Source organism: Nylanderia fulva, unplaced genomic scaffold, assembly GCF_048542155.1.
Source record: "Nylanderia fulva isolate GAGA-0341 unplaced genomic scaffold, ASM4854215v1 Scaffold2, whole genome shotgun sequence".
In the NCBI taxonomy this organism is placed as follows: Eukaryota; Metazoa; Arthropoda; class Insecta; order Hymenoptera; family Formicidae; genus Nylanderia; species Nylanderia fulva.
The window spans coordinates 241,637-259,476 of record NW_028190263.1 but is presented as its reverse complement, the minus strand read 5'-3'; the positions used below and the strand labels follow the sequence as shown (position 1 = coordinate 259,476).

Sequence of the window (17,840 nt, the reverse complement as noted above, 5' to 3'; positions counted from 1 at the left end):
ATTAATTTATTAAAAATAGTTCTTCTTTAATTTTAGCTGCTACGGAATATTTCAGTCTCTTGTGAGATATTAATGAGTATATCATTAAAAATACATGTTTTTCTGAACAGAGAGCATTTCTATACCCCATATATCTATCACGTTGCGCGGCTCGCGCGAGACTAATTCCTGTGCGGGGTATCGCGAGCGCGGGCCCGATGGTCACATGACCAGTGATCACATGACCAGTGATCATGTGACTACTGGTCATGTGACCATCGGGCCCGCGCTCGCGATACCCCGCACGGGAATTAGTCTCGCGCGAGCCGCGCAGCGTGATGAATGTATGGGGTGTATTAATCTGACAGAAAGGATAGAAAGAGATGAGTTGCTTTCGTCGTGCAGCGTGCAGAGCCGTGCAGCACAGCAGACGCGTACAGACGTGCGAATCTAATGCAAGCGCAGATATTTTGATCGGAAGATTCTTGTAGAAAATAATATTTTTTTGTTTTCTGTTAAAAAAGTTTTAGATTTTTAATATTTATATATAAGTAATTCATAAATGAATGTTGCAACACCTGAAATATAATACTCGTTAAAACTTGTTACATATTTCTCTGAAACACTGTGCAATATATGCAAACAGGTGCATAATATGAAAATCATTGTTTAAATAGCATAAATACTATATATCATAAATATTGCACAATGTCAATCGCACCGATTTCATTAATTCAATTATAAATACGGCGATGCAATTACAATTTGTTTGATTATTAATGAGTGCGTTATACTATTTATTGTTTAAAGAGTAAAAACAATTTTGTCCCTTGTCAATCTGCATGGATTCGACGCGTAAAGTTGCAATTATTTTTCAGAGCAATTTTGATTATTCGATTGAAATAAAGGTGGTAATTGTATAAATGCGTATTTTATTAATTCGTTTTCAACATTGCAACTTGTCATATAATTATATATAAAACTTAATCGACAAATATAATTGTATATACATTAACAATAAATAATCTCGCTCTTGTATTTATAAAATAACGTTATTATTAATGTGACGAAATCACATTAATAATGTTATTTTATAAATACAAGAGCGTTTATACATATACACAATAATTGTGTATGTGTAGATAAACATTAAAACCGCTATTTTTAGAATGAAAATAGAGATTGCAAGTAATGGACAAAAGTTCTTAGCATATTTGTATTAATTAATCCGCGTAAAGTTATCGAGAAATAATCATAAGCGTCTTATTCTCGTAAAAAAAATTTGGAAGATTTAATCTTTAAACAAATATTGCGAATTTGGATGTATAACGTCGGTATTATCAGAGTTAAATATAATTCGCGTGAAATTAATAGATAGTTCATAAATCGTAATCATTCAATTTTTATAGTACAATAAAAAATCATTACAAAATAGATTAATTATAATCCACGTGACACGTCTCACGATATATCGACGACATCTCAAATTCTCTGATCTAAATAATTCGCGTAAAATCATTCAGAAATAACCAGAGTCGCTCTTGCTCTACTCAATGAAAAGCGAGAGAGAGAGAGAGAGAGAGAAAGAGAGATACATCGACTCACTAAATGCATCCTTTTCTATTCCTTTACGCGTCCTTCTCTCTCGAAACCCAAACATCTCGCGTCCTCCTCTATTCCTCGTCGCATCCTTTTCGCGTTATCTTCAATCTTCACGCTCGACTGAGCACGGCTCGGGATCTTTAAACGTGTCCGAAACTCGATATCCACGTAAAAACTGAGACAAAACAATGTATCCTTCAACGACCTTCAATTGTGTCGGTGCCGCGCATCGCCAAATAAGGTATAAAACATGATCGTCGTACATACCAGCTGTCATCGTATTTCTTATCGCGCATTTCTGCGGTGATTTATGGCTCCATTTACTCACACAACTTTTTCTTTCATACATTTAGTCACCTACACGAAAATCCATTCATTCAAGGCGTGTTTTGACGATTTCTGAATTATCACAGTCTCTCGTATCATTTTTAAACATTACAACAATGAATTCTAATGAATGTTCTATATTATATTCATTAAAAGAATTAATTAATTATAATGATTGTTTTGATTAGCAATATTTTATTTTGCATCTTATATTATAAGATTCATATTTATTATAAGATTCATATTTAATTATAAGATGTATTTATATAGTAATATCAAATATATTTTTATTAAAATTATTCAAGTTCTGAATTATTGCCTTAGGTAGCTATATTTTCGAGATAAAATAAAAAAAGAAATTAGGTAATGATATCTCCGAGACAATGAATCTTACGAAGAAATGTCACAGAGTGATGAACTCGTAGATTTCGTCGATTTCTACATGATTGCCCTGGAACGCGACGTTTTTTGAGATAAACACAAAAAACAAATTAAATAGCGCGATATCTAAAATTTTGACAAAATTAATTATCGCTTCTAATAATTAAAACTTCTTAGGAAATTAAAGAGCGCGTTGAGAAATATTGGAAAACATGAAAAAATAATATTTTAATAATAATTAATATATTAATGGAGATAAGCATGATTTTGTTATATGCATTGCTTTATTTCATAATATGCAAATGTAACATACATTATTTATTCTGTTCAATCTACACCTACGTCTACACATAATCACAATCACAATCTTATATTAATCGATAAAAAAGAATTTCTCACGACTACGCGTCGTTTATTCGACTTATACAGTCAGTATGTGCTTACAATGACTAGATACGATGTAACAGATGTAAAAGGTGCACAGTGTAACTTCGCTTATCGGCGATCAAAATGTAACAAAAAGAGGACGAAATATTTATATAGTAGGTATATAAGTGGATGACGTGATGCTGCTTCTCAGTAGCGTATCCGAAGTATGTTGCGTCCCAGAGCCCTTCCGAGATGCACGTTTATGCGGATGAAGGTTCAATGGAGGCAAATTCGGATGTTCGATTCTCGTCGGGGAACTCACGCGTGGACGGAGGGTTCCTCTCTGAATTGTAAGTATGCCTAGAATCACAAATGATCAAGCGCAATAATACATTGTTTTTTTTCAAGAACATTAAAAAGTGTGTCACATATCTACATACAAGTATTTTTTTCATATCTAAATTATGCGGAATCAAAATATCCAATCGAAAGAAATTAAAGTTACATTAAATTCCACCGTCTAATAAAATAATATATATTAATGAACGAAATAATATTTATATAATTGTTTTCTACTTTGTTTTATCGAAAAGATATATTTTATAAAAATTGATGTAATATAATGTGTACATGCACTTTCTTAAAATATATCTTCCATACCTGATTCATTTGGCTCCAAGACATCGTTAAGCTGATAATATTCTGTCTTGATAGATAAAGGTTCTTCATAATCTACAAATGCAGTGTTATCGAAAGCTTTGTCATCCTTTGGTCGATTTTGCACTGGGGTAATAGCTGGTGGATCGGCATACGTCTAGAAAATCATTAATTAACATTCACATATTAAATGTTTTTATATATTTTGCATATAAAATAATCTCTTGAAATTAATTATAGACGTTGCGTATTGTCTTAAATTAAATGTCCAGCAAACAAAATCTATCGAAAATTAATTTTAAGGAAAAGAATTTCTTTCATATGTTTTATTAAAGTCCGCAAAGATATACATTGCTCAAAAGCATAAAAATAAAAATAATTTTTTATATGGAATAAATAAAAAATAGTAAAGAATATATATAATAAATAATTTTTTTCTCTGTTTTAAATAAACACTTACATGTTTCTTAAACAAGAGATCTAACGGTTCTAAGCAAGAGAGATAAAAAAATATTAAAAAATTAAATAATTTTCTATTTTATATGAATTAAATCTCTCTGTTTTTTATTTGCATATATAAAGAGATCAAGTTGTATAAAATTCTTATTAGTAAACTATAATTTTACAAAAAGATAGACACAGATTAATCAAATGTATTTTGTGATTATTTTGCAAACACACATTTAAGAATTAATAATTTTCAAATTATGACCGATTATTAAAACTAATTCTAGTTTCAAAAAGTGCAAACAAAAATCTTATTTGCTTTCCACACAACTCCATTTCGTATCATTTTAATTTATATATCAATTTTATTTTTCTTTGACATATATATAGATTTCTAATTTATTTGTAACAAGAATATTTAATGTTAAGAACTGAAAACTTACAAAAAATTTGTGTACATATATCTTTACTAAAAAAAATTGCAAATTAATCAAAGAGAATTTGAGCAACATAAATACTCACAAATAAAGAGCTCGCTTATATCTGGGACATCTTATACGAGTAATTGTGTGTGGTATAATACAAACGTATTGTTAGATTGCCTTGAGTTTTACATGTTCGGTTGGTGTAGTCGCACAGGAACGTTTGTGAAACTGTCCGCTCCCGATGGTCTCGTACGTATGCTCCTCCAAATAGTGTCTCGTGGTCCCACGTGGAGTAAGAGTGGCCCACATGACTCGACTGTCTTGCATGGTATCTGCCGCACACGGATAAAGCACTGCCTCATTCTGGAGCCTACCGTTTATCGCTTGCATCCCAGAAGTTGCATTCGGCATGGAGATCACCCCGCTTTTCCCATTTCTATTGCTATAATCGAGAAAAATTCGTCATTTGTTTTATTTTTTATTAAATATAAATAGTGTTGTGCTTAGATGATTTTAAAATTATTTAGACATAAAATAAAAATATGTAAATTCATCTTAGATAAGATGAAGATGATAAGTTCTACTATTTAAGTATCTTTATGTGCTATGATTCTAAACCAAAGTTATCTGAAAATTATTCTAAATAATTTAGTAGGATAATACTTTTTTCATCTAAGATACAAAGATATATACATAGATAATACATATTTTTATTATCTATGTATATAAAGATAAGATGACGCCAAATTTTAAGTTTCATCTAGATGATCATCTATATAATTTTATTTAGATAATAGCAAACACTGAATATAAATTATGGCTTTCATTAATAAGATGAACAAATATACTTACAATTTGCATTTTAAGAGCAGCGTCGCGAGCACTATGGCGATAAAAATGACACCGACGCAGGACGATATTAAGATCAGGAGCCACGTGTCGTCAAATACAGTTCCTAATAAAATTATTTAAACTTTTCATTTAAATTCTACATATCTTATTTTCATGTTTGATCGTTTGTATTAGTTTCTTTTATAAAACAATGTACAAAAATTAATTGCATTAAATCATGTAAACTTTACTTTTTAATACAAATATTTTTGTGTTTTCACGAACCTTGTTGAGGCATTTCTATATATTGAACCCCTTCGGAGCGCCGATCACAAAAATGCTTGCAGGGACTGTCATTTAAATGTGGTGGAAATGGCAGGATGTCAGAACTTGGATAAAAATCGGAACCTTGCTGAAGAATAGCCGGAAATGGTGGCGGAGGTATATGAAGAATGTCAGGGGGTGGTTCGAGCGTACAGTAAGCGCAGGTTGAATTCATGATTGTATCCAGTGCTCTCATCTATAAATTATACAAAGCTGTATTCAGATATCCCATGCACAATGTAAAATAGAAACGTATATTAAAAATTTTAAGCTTTAACATAAAATTTATATATATATATATTTTTTAATACCCTCTCTCTCTCTCTCTCTCTCTCTATATATATATATATATATATATATACACACACACACATACATATTGTATATATGTGTATATGTAATTAGAAAACAATATAAATTAAATTCATTTTTTATTTGTCAATATATATATTAACAAATAAAAAAATAAATATAAATAAGAATATAAACGTAAAATAAAAGAATATAAATATCAAATAAAGAAAACATTGAAAATAAGAGACATAAAATGAATATTTGTCAAAGTGTATAATAAATAAAATCAAACGAATTTATGTAAAACCTTCAAAAGTAATGACAACGTTAAATCTCCATCCACTGTTTTTCCCTCGTCTCCTCGATTAAGTTTTCACTCTTCGAAGGAAGTAGTATAATACCAATATGCAAAATAAGCACAGGATTTTTAAGTAAATTCCATTTTCCACGCGTCTTTTCACAGATCACAACGTACGAACAGAATTAAACAGAATATTACTGTGATAAGAAAATTCTCTCTTACCATTGAGCACTAGCTCTGTGAGAGTCTGGTATCGCAGGGTATACAGATTAGTGCAAGGCGCACGCGCGTCTTTATTGAACGTAAAAGTAAAGAACATAACCGACAGGGTTGCAGGGGCGAATTATATGTATTTAAATCCCAACCTTCAATTTTAACTAAAAAATATTTTATTATGAGCAACACATGTACATCTTTTATATTTAAATTTTCTTTTTTGTTATATTTGACACTATAATTCTATTGTATTTTTTATTAAAATACATATTAACATTAGTGTATATTATTATATTGATAGCTGGCTATGTTGAAAAAAATTGTAAGTTTACAAGTATAAAAGAGATTGTAATATTGTAATATATTGCATGTGGTTCGAAAAATTGAAAAAAGAAAATATCATATATTTCACGATCAAAAATTAATTACATATAAGGCGAGAAATAGATATTATGTGCATACGTACATATACAGTATACACCATAATAATGGCATCGCAAGTGTGATCCTTCGATAAAAATATCGATATCAGGTTATTCAGTGTTTGCTGTTATCTAAATAAAATTATATAAATGATTATCTAGATAAAATTTTGACATCTTCATACAGACAATACAAATATTTTTAATCTATATTTTAGGAAAAAGTGGTATCTTTACTAAATTATCTAGAATAATATTCGAATAATTTGGTTTAGAGTGATAGCACATAAAAATACTGAAGTAGATAGTAGAACTTAGTAGCGATAAAAGCTTATAAAAAAGTAAACGATAAAAACTTATAAATGAAAGTATATGAATATATTTTTATATCCCTTTCATAATTTACATTTTTTTATATCTGTGTTTTTATGTATAAGCGATCTTAAAAAAATTATATTAACTGGAAATTAGATAATTAATTTGCCATATATAATTTTATCTTTTATCTAAATACACTCACTCCAATAAAAAGCGGTACACTTAAAATTTGGCAAAAAATCACCAAATTTTAAATGACAATAACTTCGTAAATAATAACAATAGAAAACTTTCTAAAAAATAAAAATCAAACTTGGAAACTCTATTTTAAGAATCTATTTATTTCAATGTTGCAAGATAAATTTATTAAAAATGGCGGACGACAAAACGAGAACATGCAAAATTGAAAAATAATGGTCCGAATTTGCTGAGGCATATGGCATGAATCAAATGTTGTAATTCAATCGGATAGAAAGCATATAATAGTACAGAGTCTTCTCTTTAAAATGCTTTTTTATTCATCTTAATACGATGATTATTCGCCGAGATATTCGCATTTGAATAAAAAAGCAGCTTTTTACTTTAAATGCAAATAACTCTGCGAAAAATCATCGTATCGAGATGAATAAAAAAGCATTTTAAAGGGAAGACTCTGTACTATCGTATGCTTTTGATCTCATTAAGTTGCGACATTTGATTCACGTCATGTGCCTTGGCAAACTTAGATCATCATTTTGTAATTTTGCATGCTTTCGTTTTTTTATTCTGCATTTTTAATAAATTTATCTCGCACATTGAAATAAATAGATCATCAAAGAAGAAACTCCAAGCTTTATTTTCATTTTTTAAAAACCTTTCTATCTTTATTATTTACGAAGTTATCATAATTTGAAATTTGATAATTTTTTCTCAATTTTAAGTGTGCCGCTAACAACCGCTTTTTTCGAGTGAGTGTCTAATTAAAACAAAATCATGTTCATCTTATCTAAGATAAATTTATATTTTCATTTTTCATCTTTATCAAGCTAATTGTACAATTATTTAAGCACAACACTAAAGCTATTACGCGAAGAAGAGTTTGGGTACTTAGCTTTTCTTTTAGGATAATCCTTTAAGATAAATCTTAAAGAATTGTCCATCCAAGTATTGAGCCACTTCACCATGACAAAGTGTACCCATTAGAGGGATTATTGTATTATTATTACGTATATAGTTTTGTAATATGATACAATTACGCATATATAGAATCGAAAAATAGAAATATTTGTAATGTTTGTCTTAATCTGTAATTCATCCTTTATGAGGTAACGAAACTATCTACAATCTATAGTCTACAATTTTTTACACAATATAAATTTATATTTTTACACTCTAAAACCGTTACCTCGTAAATAATTTATCACTCACCAATTGATAAGTAAAACAATGTTGACTGCAAGTTAATATAAGCTGATCTGTAACATATAAATAGAATAAAAATTATAGTAGAACTCTCAAGAAAATTATTTTTCAAACAATTATTATTGTATTAGATTTTATTTTCCATAAGTGCAATAATAAGAAAATAATTAAATAATTTTATAAGTTTTGATTTAATACAACTAAAATAAATAATAAATTCACTTTAAGGTTGTTTTGTCGATACTTAATGTCTTTCTCAGACCTCCTACTTTCTCAGTTTGTCAGTGTCGTCAGTTACGTTGATTTGTAACATACAAATTAAATCTAAATTATAGCAGCGCTTAAATAGTTAATAACCATATTTATTTAATTTAATAATTTTTTATCCGGCTTATTTATTAATTATTATTATATTAATATTAATTATTAATAAATATTAATCAATTTATTTAATAAAAATGTGACAAAAATAAACATTATTACAAATTTTTAGATGTTTTGATTCACAATTTATAAATATATTTATAAATGTATGATTTTATCGATAGTATCAAAAATGGATTTGGCTATGAACTTTTACTTCACTGTTTCTGGAATGAATGTAGATGACAGTACTAAACGAGGCTTAGTCGAGAAATATCGAGGAACACACAACTCTCTACATGGATGATTGTACTGATCACATTAAAAGGCGTTTTACATGAAGTCATTGAAATAAAAAAGTAAAATATAAATATCTTGAACCGATTTAAAGATCTAATTATAATTTATTATCACATTCATAAATAGAATGTATTATTTTTTTATCGTAAAAGTGTTTTTATTATACTTTGTCCATTTGGATATTTCATGTACAACAGCCTTAAGTTGTATCTACTGTAAAATTATTTGTCGCAAATCTACTAATTATTGTTCTATGATCGTCGCGACTGCAATCAGCCGCGTTTGGTTGCGCTAAGCTCGTACTTGTTGCACGTTCACGTGCTCGTTCTACATTTTTCCAAAGGAAAAACCACAAGATTCTATCATAAGAGTGCATATATACCTACGGATAAAAATGGCCAACTATCATAAGCCGGAATTGAAGACTATCCAAGAGTTGAGAGACATCGCGAACAAACTGAGAATTCATTCTGTCGAGGCCACGCAAGCCAGTAAATCCGGGTGAGTTTTTTTTCGGCAGTCATTCATCGACAAGAATAAGAAATGCGATTGCTTAACAACTCGTTAAGCGACAATACTGTTGTCGGTCGTACGATGATAAGCGAGAATGAGTCGTATTACGCGATAATGACGTAATTCCATTGCAAGATCGGAAGTTCGCACGTGAACTCCACATCAATCTAGGCAACCGTTGCGTTTCATCGAAATATTATATCCGTTTTCTTTATTGGCACTATATCATTTTTTTGAAAGAAATAAGCATCTCTCAGGTTTTTAAAAAGGCAGAGAAATGAGAAAAATTGTTGGAGAAAAAAGCGACTATATAAAAGAGTTGAAAGAAACACGAATGATTATGCATTTAATATAGAGAATTAAAGAATATACATGCCTTTTAGAAAAATTACATGTGTCTTCTTGCACATATATTTATGATCTAATTTTCGCAATTCTTGATAAGAATATCACGCGATGTATAATATATTAGTTATTTATAATTAGTATAGATCAAAATTAAACGCACTGTGCAAACTTTAAACACACACACATAGTGCAAACTGCAAACACAGACTATATGTAAAACGCTAATTCAGCATTCAACTCGAGTCATCATTTCTGCTATCATTGATTTTATATTTAACTCTTTTTGTCTGCACTATTCTACGTGTATTAATCTCTCCATATGTATAAAAAGATAAGTACATAAATCTTAAACACACCGTCTTTTTCAGATATAAATGCAAATTGAATAATTTGAGAAAATAATTTTGAAACAAATATTAGTAATAAAAAAATGTGATTTATTTAACTTAGTTTTAGTTAGATGTCTATTTTATAAATAATCTATATATTTATTCGTAACAAAAAGAGAAATGCCATAATTTTAAACTATATATATTCTATATTATGTAACATATATACAAATATAGTTTATCTTATCTTGCAATTATATTGATCTGAATTTCTACTTTGTAATTAAAAATAGAAAAAATAGAAAATAAAAGAAACATTTTTTTCAATATTATATATTATTTAACTTAGAATAACAATTTATATACTTTATATATAAAATATATGCACACACTCTTTCACTTTTCTACTTACACTATTACAGATTACATATAGTGAATTAAGAAAATTAAAATTCACTCACGTAATCATCTACTTTTTTTTATCGCGCTGCTACTGAAATGTCGTGACAGTGATCTAATTTAAGAACTTACTAGCTCATTACTTTTTCTCTTAATAAACTTGGACAATTATGAGAACATGCAATGACGTGTTTTTACAATTTTACCTAAGTTAAAAATATTTTAATTAATAATTTATTATTACATATATTCTACTAATTGATAATTATATTACCATTTTATACAATAAAAATTTTCTAAACAAACAAAATGCAAGTTAATTATACACACATTCAGATTTATTAAAAAATTCACAAAACTCAATAATTTATTTGTTCTTTAAAAAAACAAAAAAAGAGGCGGGATTATATAAGACCCATGCATATTGTAAAATACTAAACACATCTGAATTGCAAATTAAAATCGCTATGGCAAACAGAATTTCATCGTGATGTAAAGTTGCATTTACATACCTCGCTGAATGCGAATATCCAAAATGCGCTTAGTTAAAAATACCTTCGCAACAGTTATTAATTAATAATTGTAAGTCATAGAAAATGAAATTAATTGAATAAAAAAGAATAAATACAAATATAATTAATTGTATTATTAAAATGTGAAATAAAAATTGATTATGGAAATGGACAATGAAAATATCTACTTTAATCGAAAAATATTGATCGGTTTGAATATATTTCGGAATATTTCCAAAATTGACAAGAAAAGAAGCGGTTTAATGTAAAGGAACATTCAGTCTTCGTGTTTGTACGTTAAATTTCGGGACACCCTTTATATACGCATCGTCATTGCGTCGAAGAGGTAGGGAGATATTCGCATAGTCGATTCGTTTGCCGAAACTCTTCTCGGTGGCAGTTGCGATCGAACGCTCATTGTCGACGGGGTTCCAAGACCTGGATATTAATTCATTCACGATGGTGCGAAACACAAACATGGAAAAACTCCAAGATCTTGCCAATACTCTACGTATTAATTGTGTGCGAGCAACAGAAGCGTCAAAAAGCGGGTACGCTTATAATTATCATTCTAATAATTAAACAATACGTATTATCTCTTTAGATATTTTTTCTTTCTTTTTACGCCAAAAATATTATTTTTAATGTTCTCAATAACATATTAAGTTTTTAATTAAATAAACCATACGAGATGCAACATTATTACTATATGTAATATCATTATCAGCGTTTAAAAATACGTTCTATAATCAATCTATTATCGATTTTTATGCAATGTGGCAAATTGCATTGCAGAATTCAATGGAGCAAATATACTTTATGAAACATTCTACTTCATTTCTATATCGATAATAAATTGTTATCAAACTCTTTATTTGATTTGTATAATAAAATATTATTATAATTTCTCAAAGAGAAATTAAAAAAATGAATAAAAAATATTTGTTAGGTACTGTTAATCGTTTAAACAAAATTGCAGATATTACATAAAATTGCAGAATTAATAGATAAAGATAAAAATAAATTTTATAATACGTTATGTAAGAAAGTTTATCATTATTTGGATATCATAATATTCTCTGTGACTTCCAGTCACTAAGAGTCAAAGATATGATATTTTGACGATGCTCTTTGATATTCTGACCTTACCACGATAGCAAATAATGTAAAAAAAAAAAATAAATATCATTCGATCACATGAACAGAATTATCGTCAATATGCGCTCACAAACACTTTTCTAAAAACAAAGATATTTTGCTTAAAATATTTAATAAATTAAATTAAATAATAAAATTATGGAGAGAGATATATAAATATTAATTGAATAAATAATTAATTAAGTTAAAGCATTCATTATGCGTTTATTTAATTTTCTAAGTATATAATATATACATATATACTTATAATTTATTTCTATTATATATGTTTTATTCTAGGCATCCGACATCATGTTCGTCAATGGCTGAAATTATGTCTGTTCTTTTCTTTCATACAATGCGTTATAAAGTATCGGCACCACGCGATCCGAGCAGTGATAGATTTATCCTCAGTAAAGGCCATGCAGCTCCAATTCTTTATGCAGGTTTGATATACTTATTAATTATACTTAATTAAATACTTTAATATTAATTTAGACGCATTAAATATAATTTTTAAACTAAATAATAAATTAATAACTTTTTAATAATATAATAATATAATTTTATTTATAATATTTTCTTGTATATTGTAGCATGGGCGGAAGCAGGCTTATTCCCATCCAGCGAATTATTGAATTTGAGAAAATTCGATAGCGATCTAGAAGGGCATCCTACCCCGAGGCTGAATTTTGTAGATGTAGGAACCGGTTCACTAGGACAAGGTCTCTCCGTTGCTGCAGGCATGGCCTATGTCGGAAAGAATTATGATAAAGCCAGTTACCGGTATGGTTACAAATGTCCAACTTGTAATTTTTATTTATAAATTATAGTTATATTATATGATATTTATATATATAAGAGATAAGGAGATGAAACTTTTTAAAGACTGAAGATTTAGACATCTTATAAATGTCATACATCTTAATTATATTCGCGATATAATTTATTTACATAATTAATAAATATACATGTATTACTTTTTACTTTTCAGCGTATATTGTTTGATTGGTGACGGAGAAGCGGCAGAAGGTTCGATCTGGGAAGCTCTTCATTTTTCGTCCTATTACAAGTTAGACAATCTTTGTGCTATTTTTGACATCAACCGTCTTGGACAGAGCGAAGCGACTTCGTTGCAGCATAACATGGAAGTTTACCGCAAAAGATTAGAGGCCTTTGGTTTCAATGCTTTAGTAGTGGATGGCCACGATGTGGAAGAATTGGTTAAGGTAAACTTGACAGTTATACCAAGTAAATTAAAATAGTTGCTAAAAGATGATATACTTCTAGGCCTTCCATGAAGCACAAAATACAAAGGGACGCCCCACTGCCATCTTAGCTAAGACATTTAAGGGCAAAAGCTTCCCTGAAATCGAAGATTTAGAAAACTGGCATGGCAAACCTCTGGGTAATAAAGCGAATGACATTATTCAGGTATGTTATACCGATTTTAACATGCTAATTATCATTATAAAAATTTACTACGACACTGTTTCTCGATTTTAATATATCTTTTTGTGATTTATAATATAGCATCTGACTGGACTTTTGAAAAATTCTGGTCCCCTCGGATTGCATCCACAAAAACCGCTTGTAGATGATGCTCCTGTTGTGGATATCAGCAACATTACATTAGCTTCACCTCCAAATTACAAAATGGGTGAACAAGTAGCTACTAGATTGGCTTATGGCACGGCTCTTGCGAAGGTTCGTAGGTCTTTGATCGATATTTATTAACGAAATATATTGCTGAAAAATATATTTGTGTAAATTATACGTGATTATTTAAGTTACGTGATTATGCTAGATTTTTTCCGACATAATCATGTAATATTGCTACTTATATGGAAGATTACAGATTATATGTAATTTCATATAAAATATATTCTTATATATTTTCAAGATTAAAAATATTCCATTGAACATGAAATTACACGTACGAAATTAATATTTTTAAAACAAATGGGAAAAAAATTACAGTGACAAGCAAGTAACTTTTCCAGTTCTGAGCAAGTAATTTCCATGTAAAAGTACATGAATTTTTTTCAGTGTATACTCAATATGTATATCTGATGCTAATCGTTTTATTCCAGTTGGCGAAGAATAATCCTCGTGTTATAGCCCTGGACGGCGATACGAAGAATTCCACGTATGCCGAAAAAATAAAGGCAGTCGATCCAGCTAGATTTATCGAGGGTTTCATTGCCGAACAGAACGTCGTGGGAGTTGCGATTGGTGCCGCTTGCAGAGATCGTACCGTCGCGTTCGTGTCCGCTTTTGCAACATTCTTTACACGTGCCTTTGATCAAGTAAAGCACAAATCATATATCTCATGCATGAAAAGTAACACATACAGGATGTCCCATAGGAAATTGCTGAAACTAATCAGCTGTCATTTTTTAATCCGTACAGTTATTGAGAAAACGAAAATTGTGTTGGAAAGACGAAAATCTGCAATTTTTAATGGATATTTTTGTTTTCTCAATAACTGCTTGCATTATGTAGTTTTATACGATTATTAGCACATTTTTCATTACTTTTTTTCAATAAAATAAACTGCAGACTTCTCTTTTCAACACAATATTTTTGTTTTCTCAATAACTACAATGCATGCATTAAAAAATGACAGCTGATTAGTTTCAGTAATTGCCTATGAGACACCCTGTATAAAAATATAGACAAATACTATGTTGCAATTTACATTTCAGATTCGTATGGGTGCGATATCTCAGACGAACGTAAACTTCGTCGGTTCGCACTGCGGCGTGTCTATCGGGGAGGATGGACCTTCGCAGATGGGCCTGGAGGACATCGCGATGTTCCGCGCGATCCCGAATTCCACCGTTTTTTATCCGAGCGATGCCGTGTCGACGGAACGCGCTGTGGAACTGGCAGCCAACACCAAGGGTATCTGCTTCATCCGCACTTCTCGTCCAGCTACGGCGGTTCTGTACAAGAACGATGAGCCGCTGAGCATTGGTAAAGCTAAAGTGATCAAGTCTTCTGCGAACGATCAAGCTCTCGTGATCGGCGCTGGTGTAACGTTACACGAGGGGATCAAAGCTGCCGATGAATTGGCCAAAGTTGGAATCAACGTTCGCGTGATCGACCCATTCACGGTTAAACCTATCGATGCGCAAACGATAATCAAAAATGCAAAGGAGACCGGTGGCAGAATCGTCACCGTCGAGGATCATTATTCTCAGGGAGGTTTAGGAGAGGCGGTTCAATCCGCTGTTGCTTTGGAAAGAAATGTAATAGTGAAAAAGCTGGCGGTACCGAATGTACCGCGTTCTGGTCCACCAACAGTGCTGCTCGAAAATTATGGCATTAGTGCTCGTAATATCGTTGCAGCGGTGCAGGAAATCTTGAAATATTAGCTTTGAACATCGCTGGTTAGATCGATGAGGAGCTGTACACGTACAAATTTAATATTCTATTTTTTGAAAGCACAAATCTCATTGATGGAGTAACGTGATGAAACATTCCTTTTTCTTTAAGATGGCTATAAAATATAAAGCAATAGTTAAAACTAATATAATTTTCATAAGGCTCAATTTTTTTCGATACTAGTGAAGTAAGTGTCTACAATATTAAAATCTAATCTTTGTAAGTAATTTCGAGTCCTGCTCTGAAAAGTAAAGTTAAATATTATCAGCCAAAGCATTTATTTCCAACAAATAAATAAGCTCATTATATTGAAAGGAAAACAGTAAATTTATATATGAAAAAAAATGAATATTTTGTAACTAGATATATAAAAGTATATTTAAAATTTATATATGAGAAAAAAGAGAATATTTTGTAAAGTGATTTTATATAATAATTTTGTATAACAAGAAAGTTTATTCCTTAAAGAAATTTTTGACATATATAATGTTTCATATATATATATATATATATCAAAGACGCGTTTACATTTGTAGCAAGACACAACAGTGAAAATATTAAAATGTTTTTTTTTTAAAGACTATTCTTATACAGCAATAAATGGAAATAAAAATATCTTCAAAAATAATTCTATTTTTTTCTATTTTTACTATACGTTCAACTCTTCCAGATAAAAAGAAGGAAAAAAAGAGATATTTAAGAATTGTTATTAAAAAATGTAAAAATATATTATCACATCAAATTAAATAATATACATAAGAGATAAGTTATATTAATACGATTACGATATCGAGTAATTCCTTCTTTTTGTGCAGCAAAAGTTTCCATTTCATATAAAAATAATTAATTATATTTGTGAAATTTAAGATTTAAACTTTCTAATAAAAAAGTCAAGATGCACAAAAAGTAAAATAACAAAAGATGATAGAATTAATTAATAAATTCAATATTATATTATATCTTGTACTAAAAAATTTAAATGTATGAATTTTAAATACTAAATTTTTCAGATAACTTTTTAAATAGGAGGAAGATATAAATATTTCTAAAAATCTGCGTTTATCATCCATGTCAGCAGATTACTGACAATAAATAAAAATGTCATCAATATCATGATGACATTATCTCTTCATTATCTTTTCAATTTTTTATGCATCTAAAATATATATGTTTCTCTTGAGAGAAAAATATTTTTATCAAAAAAAAGATAATTTTTTATGCTATCAGTCTCTCAGAGTATCAAAAACAACTTCATCGAATAATAATTTATAAATAAAGTTGAAAGCTTTCAATTTTTTTAAAATTATTAATTCAATTATATATGTATACAATTCAAATCTTTTTAAATTTTTTACTCTAATTAGCTTTCAATTTTTTTTAAATTTCGTAGATTGACTAAAATTGTTATGCGATAATAATTTAATTGTACACAATGAGTTAAGAATTTTTATTAATAATTTCGTCGTATATAAATTCTTCATTACCATAGCGATTGGTCACGAAACAGACAAACGCAGCGCCAGAATTCACTGTTAAACTCGCGGAACGACGATCGGTTTCACGTTCCACGTTCCCTTCGTCGACACTTCTCGGTCAAGTCAACCAGACTTGGCATCACTAGATAGCCGCACAGTAACGTGTGTGCGTGTGCACTTGTGCGTACACACATTATCGTCCCTTTGTGAATCCTAGCCGGTATCGCGTGCTTACACACGCGCGTGTGTATCGTATCATCAGGGATGTATCAAGAATAATCTCTATTCAAAATTTTCTGCAATTTATCAGCTTAATTTACATCTATTTATTTATATATCAATTGATTTATACTAAATGATTCATACCAATTTATATATTAATATTAACATTTATAAATATAATAATTTCGACTTGCATGTCAATTTAAATATTTATATGAAATTATGTAAAATTTTGCCAAGTGTTTAAAAAAAATGAAAAGAGTGAGTCATTTAACTCTTGAATTCTAATCATAATTTTTAATAAAATTATTCAATTTATATATGTATTTAATTATTAAATTATAATTACTAAATTTATATACAAAATGTACTTAATTATAAAATTATAATTATAATTTGATGAAAAAATACATATATTCTTCGATAAGAAATTCACAAGAGACCTCCTAAATTGCACATTGAACAAATGATATATGTATAAAAGAGCCATAGTTTGTCACGTGCTCAGATACGGTTTAAATAACCGCGCCTTTAATTTTCCCGCGCTCGACACGTCCC

General features: G+C 29.4%; 2 protein-coding genes and 1 long non-coding RNA gene across 7 annotated transcripts; 1 reads left to right on the top strand and 2 right to left on the bottom strand.

Annotated features, from left to right (window-relative positions):
• Positions 1–2,554: 2,554 nt before the first annotated feature.
• Positions 2,555–6,289, bottom strand: LOC114945262 (uncharacterized). 4 transcript variants are annotated; one of them, XM_029321393.2, is made up of 6 exons: positions 5,963–6,289; positions 5,304–5,538; positions 5,040–5,142; positions 4,365–4,629; positions 3,319–3,472; positions 2,555–3,018 (listed from the first exon to the last, which is right to left on the bottom strand). In XM_029321393.2, the coding sequence occupies exons 2-6, from the start codon at positions 5,536–5,538 to the stop codon at positions 2,825–2,827; spliced, it is 951 nt and encodes a 316-aa protein (XP_029177226.2). In that variant the 5' UTR covers positions 5,963–6,289; the 3' UTR covers positions 2,555–2,824. The 4 variants fall into 4 exon arrangements, with proteins under 4 accessions (XP_029177226.2, XP_029177225.2, XP_029177224.2 ...); XM_029321392.2 differs by having other exon boundaries at positions 5,944–6,288; XM_029321391.2 differs by having other exon boundaries at positions 6,160–6,288.
• A 171-nt stretch (positions 6,290–6,460) lies between these two features.
• Positions 6,461–10,042, bottom strand: LOC146723399 (uncharacterized). Its single transcript, XR_014924557.1, has 3 exons — positions 9,847–10,042; positions 8,301–8,347; positions 6,461–6,707 (listed from the first exon to the last, which is right to left on the bottom strand). It is a non-coding gene; the product is annotated as an uncharacterized LOC146723399 (long non-coding RNA).
• On the top strand, positions 9,203–16,213 carry LOC114945261 (transketolase-like protein 2). 2 transcript variants are annotated; one of them, XM_029321389.2, is made up of 8 exons: positions 9,203–9,458; positions 12,496–12,641; positions 12,792–12,981; positions 13,190–13,424; positions 13,486–13,629; positions 13,729–13,902; positions 14,289–14,504; positions 14,904–16,213. In XM_029321389.2, exons 1-8 carry the CDS (start codon positions 9,352–9,354, stop codon positions 15,573–15,575), a joined length of 1,884 nt encoding a protein of 627 aa, XP_029177222.1. In that variant the 5' UTR covers positions 9,203–9,351; the 3' UTR covers positions 15,576–16,213. The 2 variants fall into 2 exon arrangements, with proteins under 2 accessions (XP_029177222.1, XP_029177223.1); XM_029321390.2 differs by lacking the exon at positions 9,203–9,458 and adding an exon at positions 11,447–11,609.
• The last annotated feature ends 1,627 nt before the right edge of the window (positions 16,214–17,840 follow it).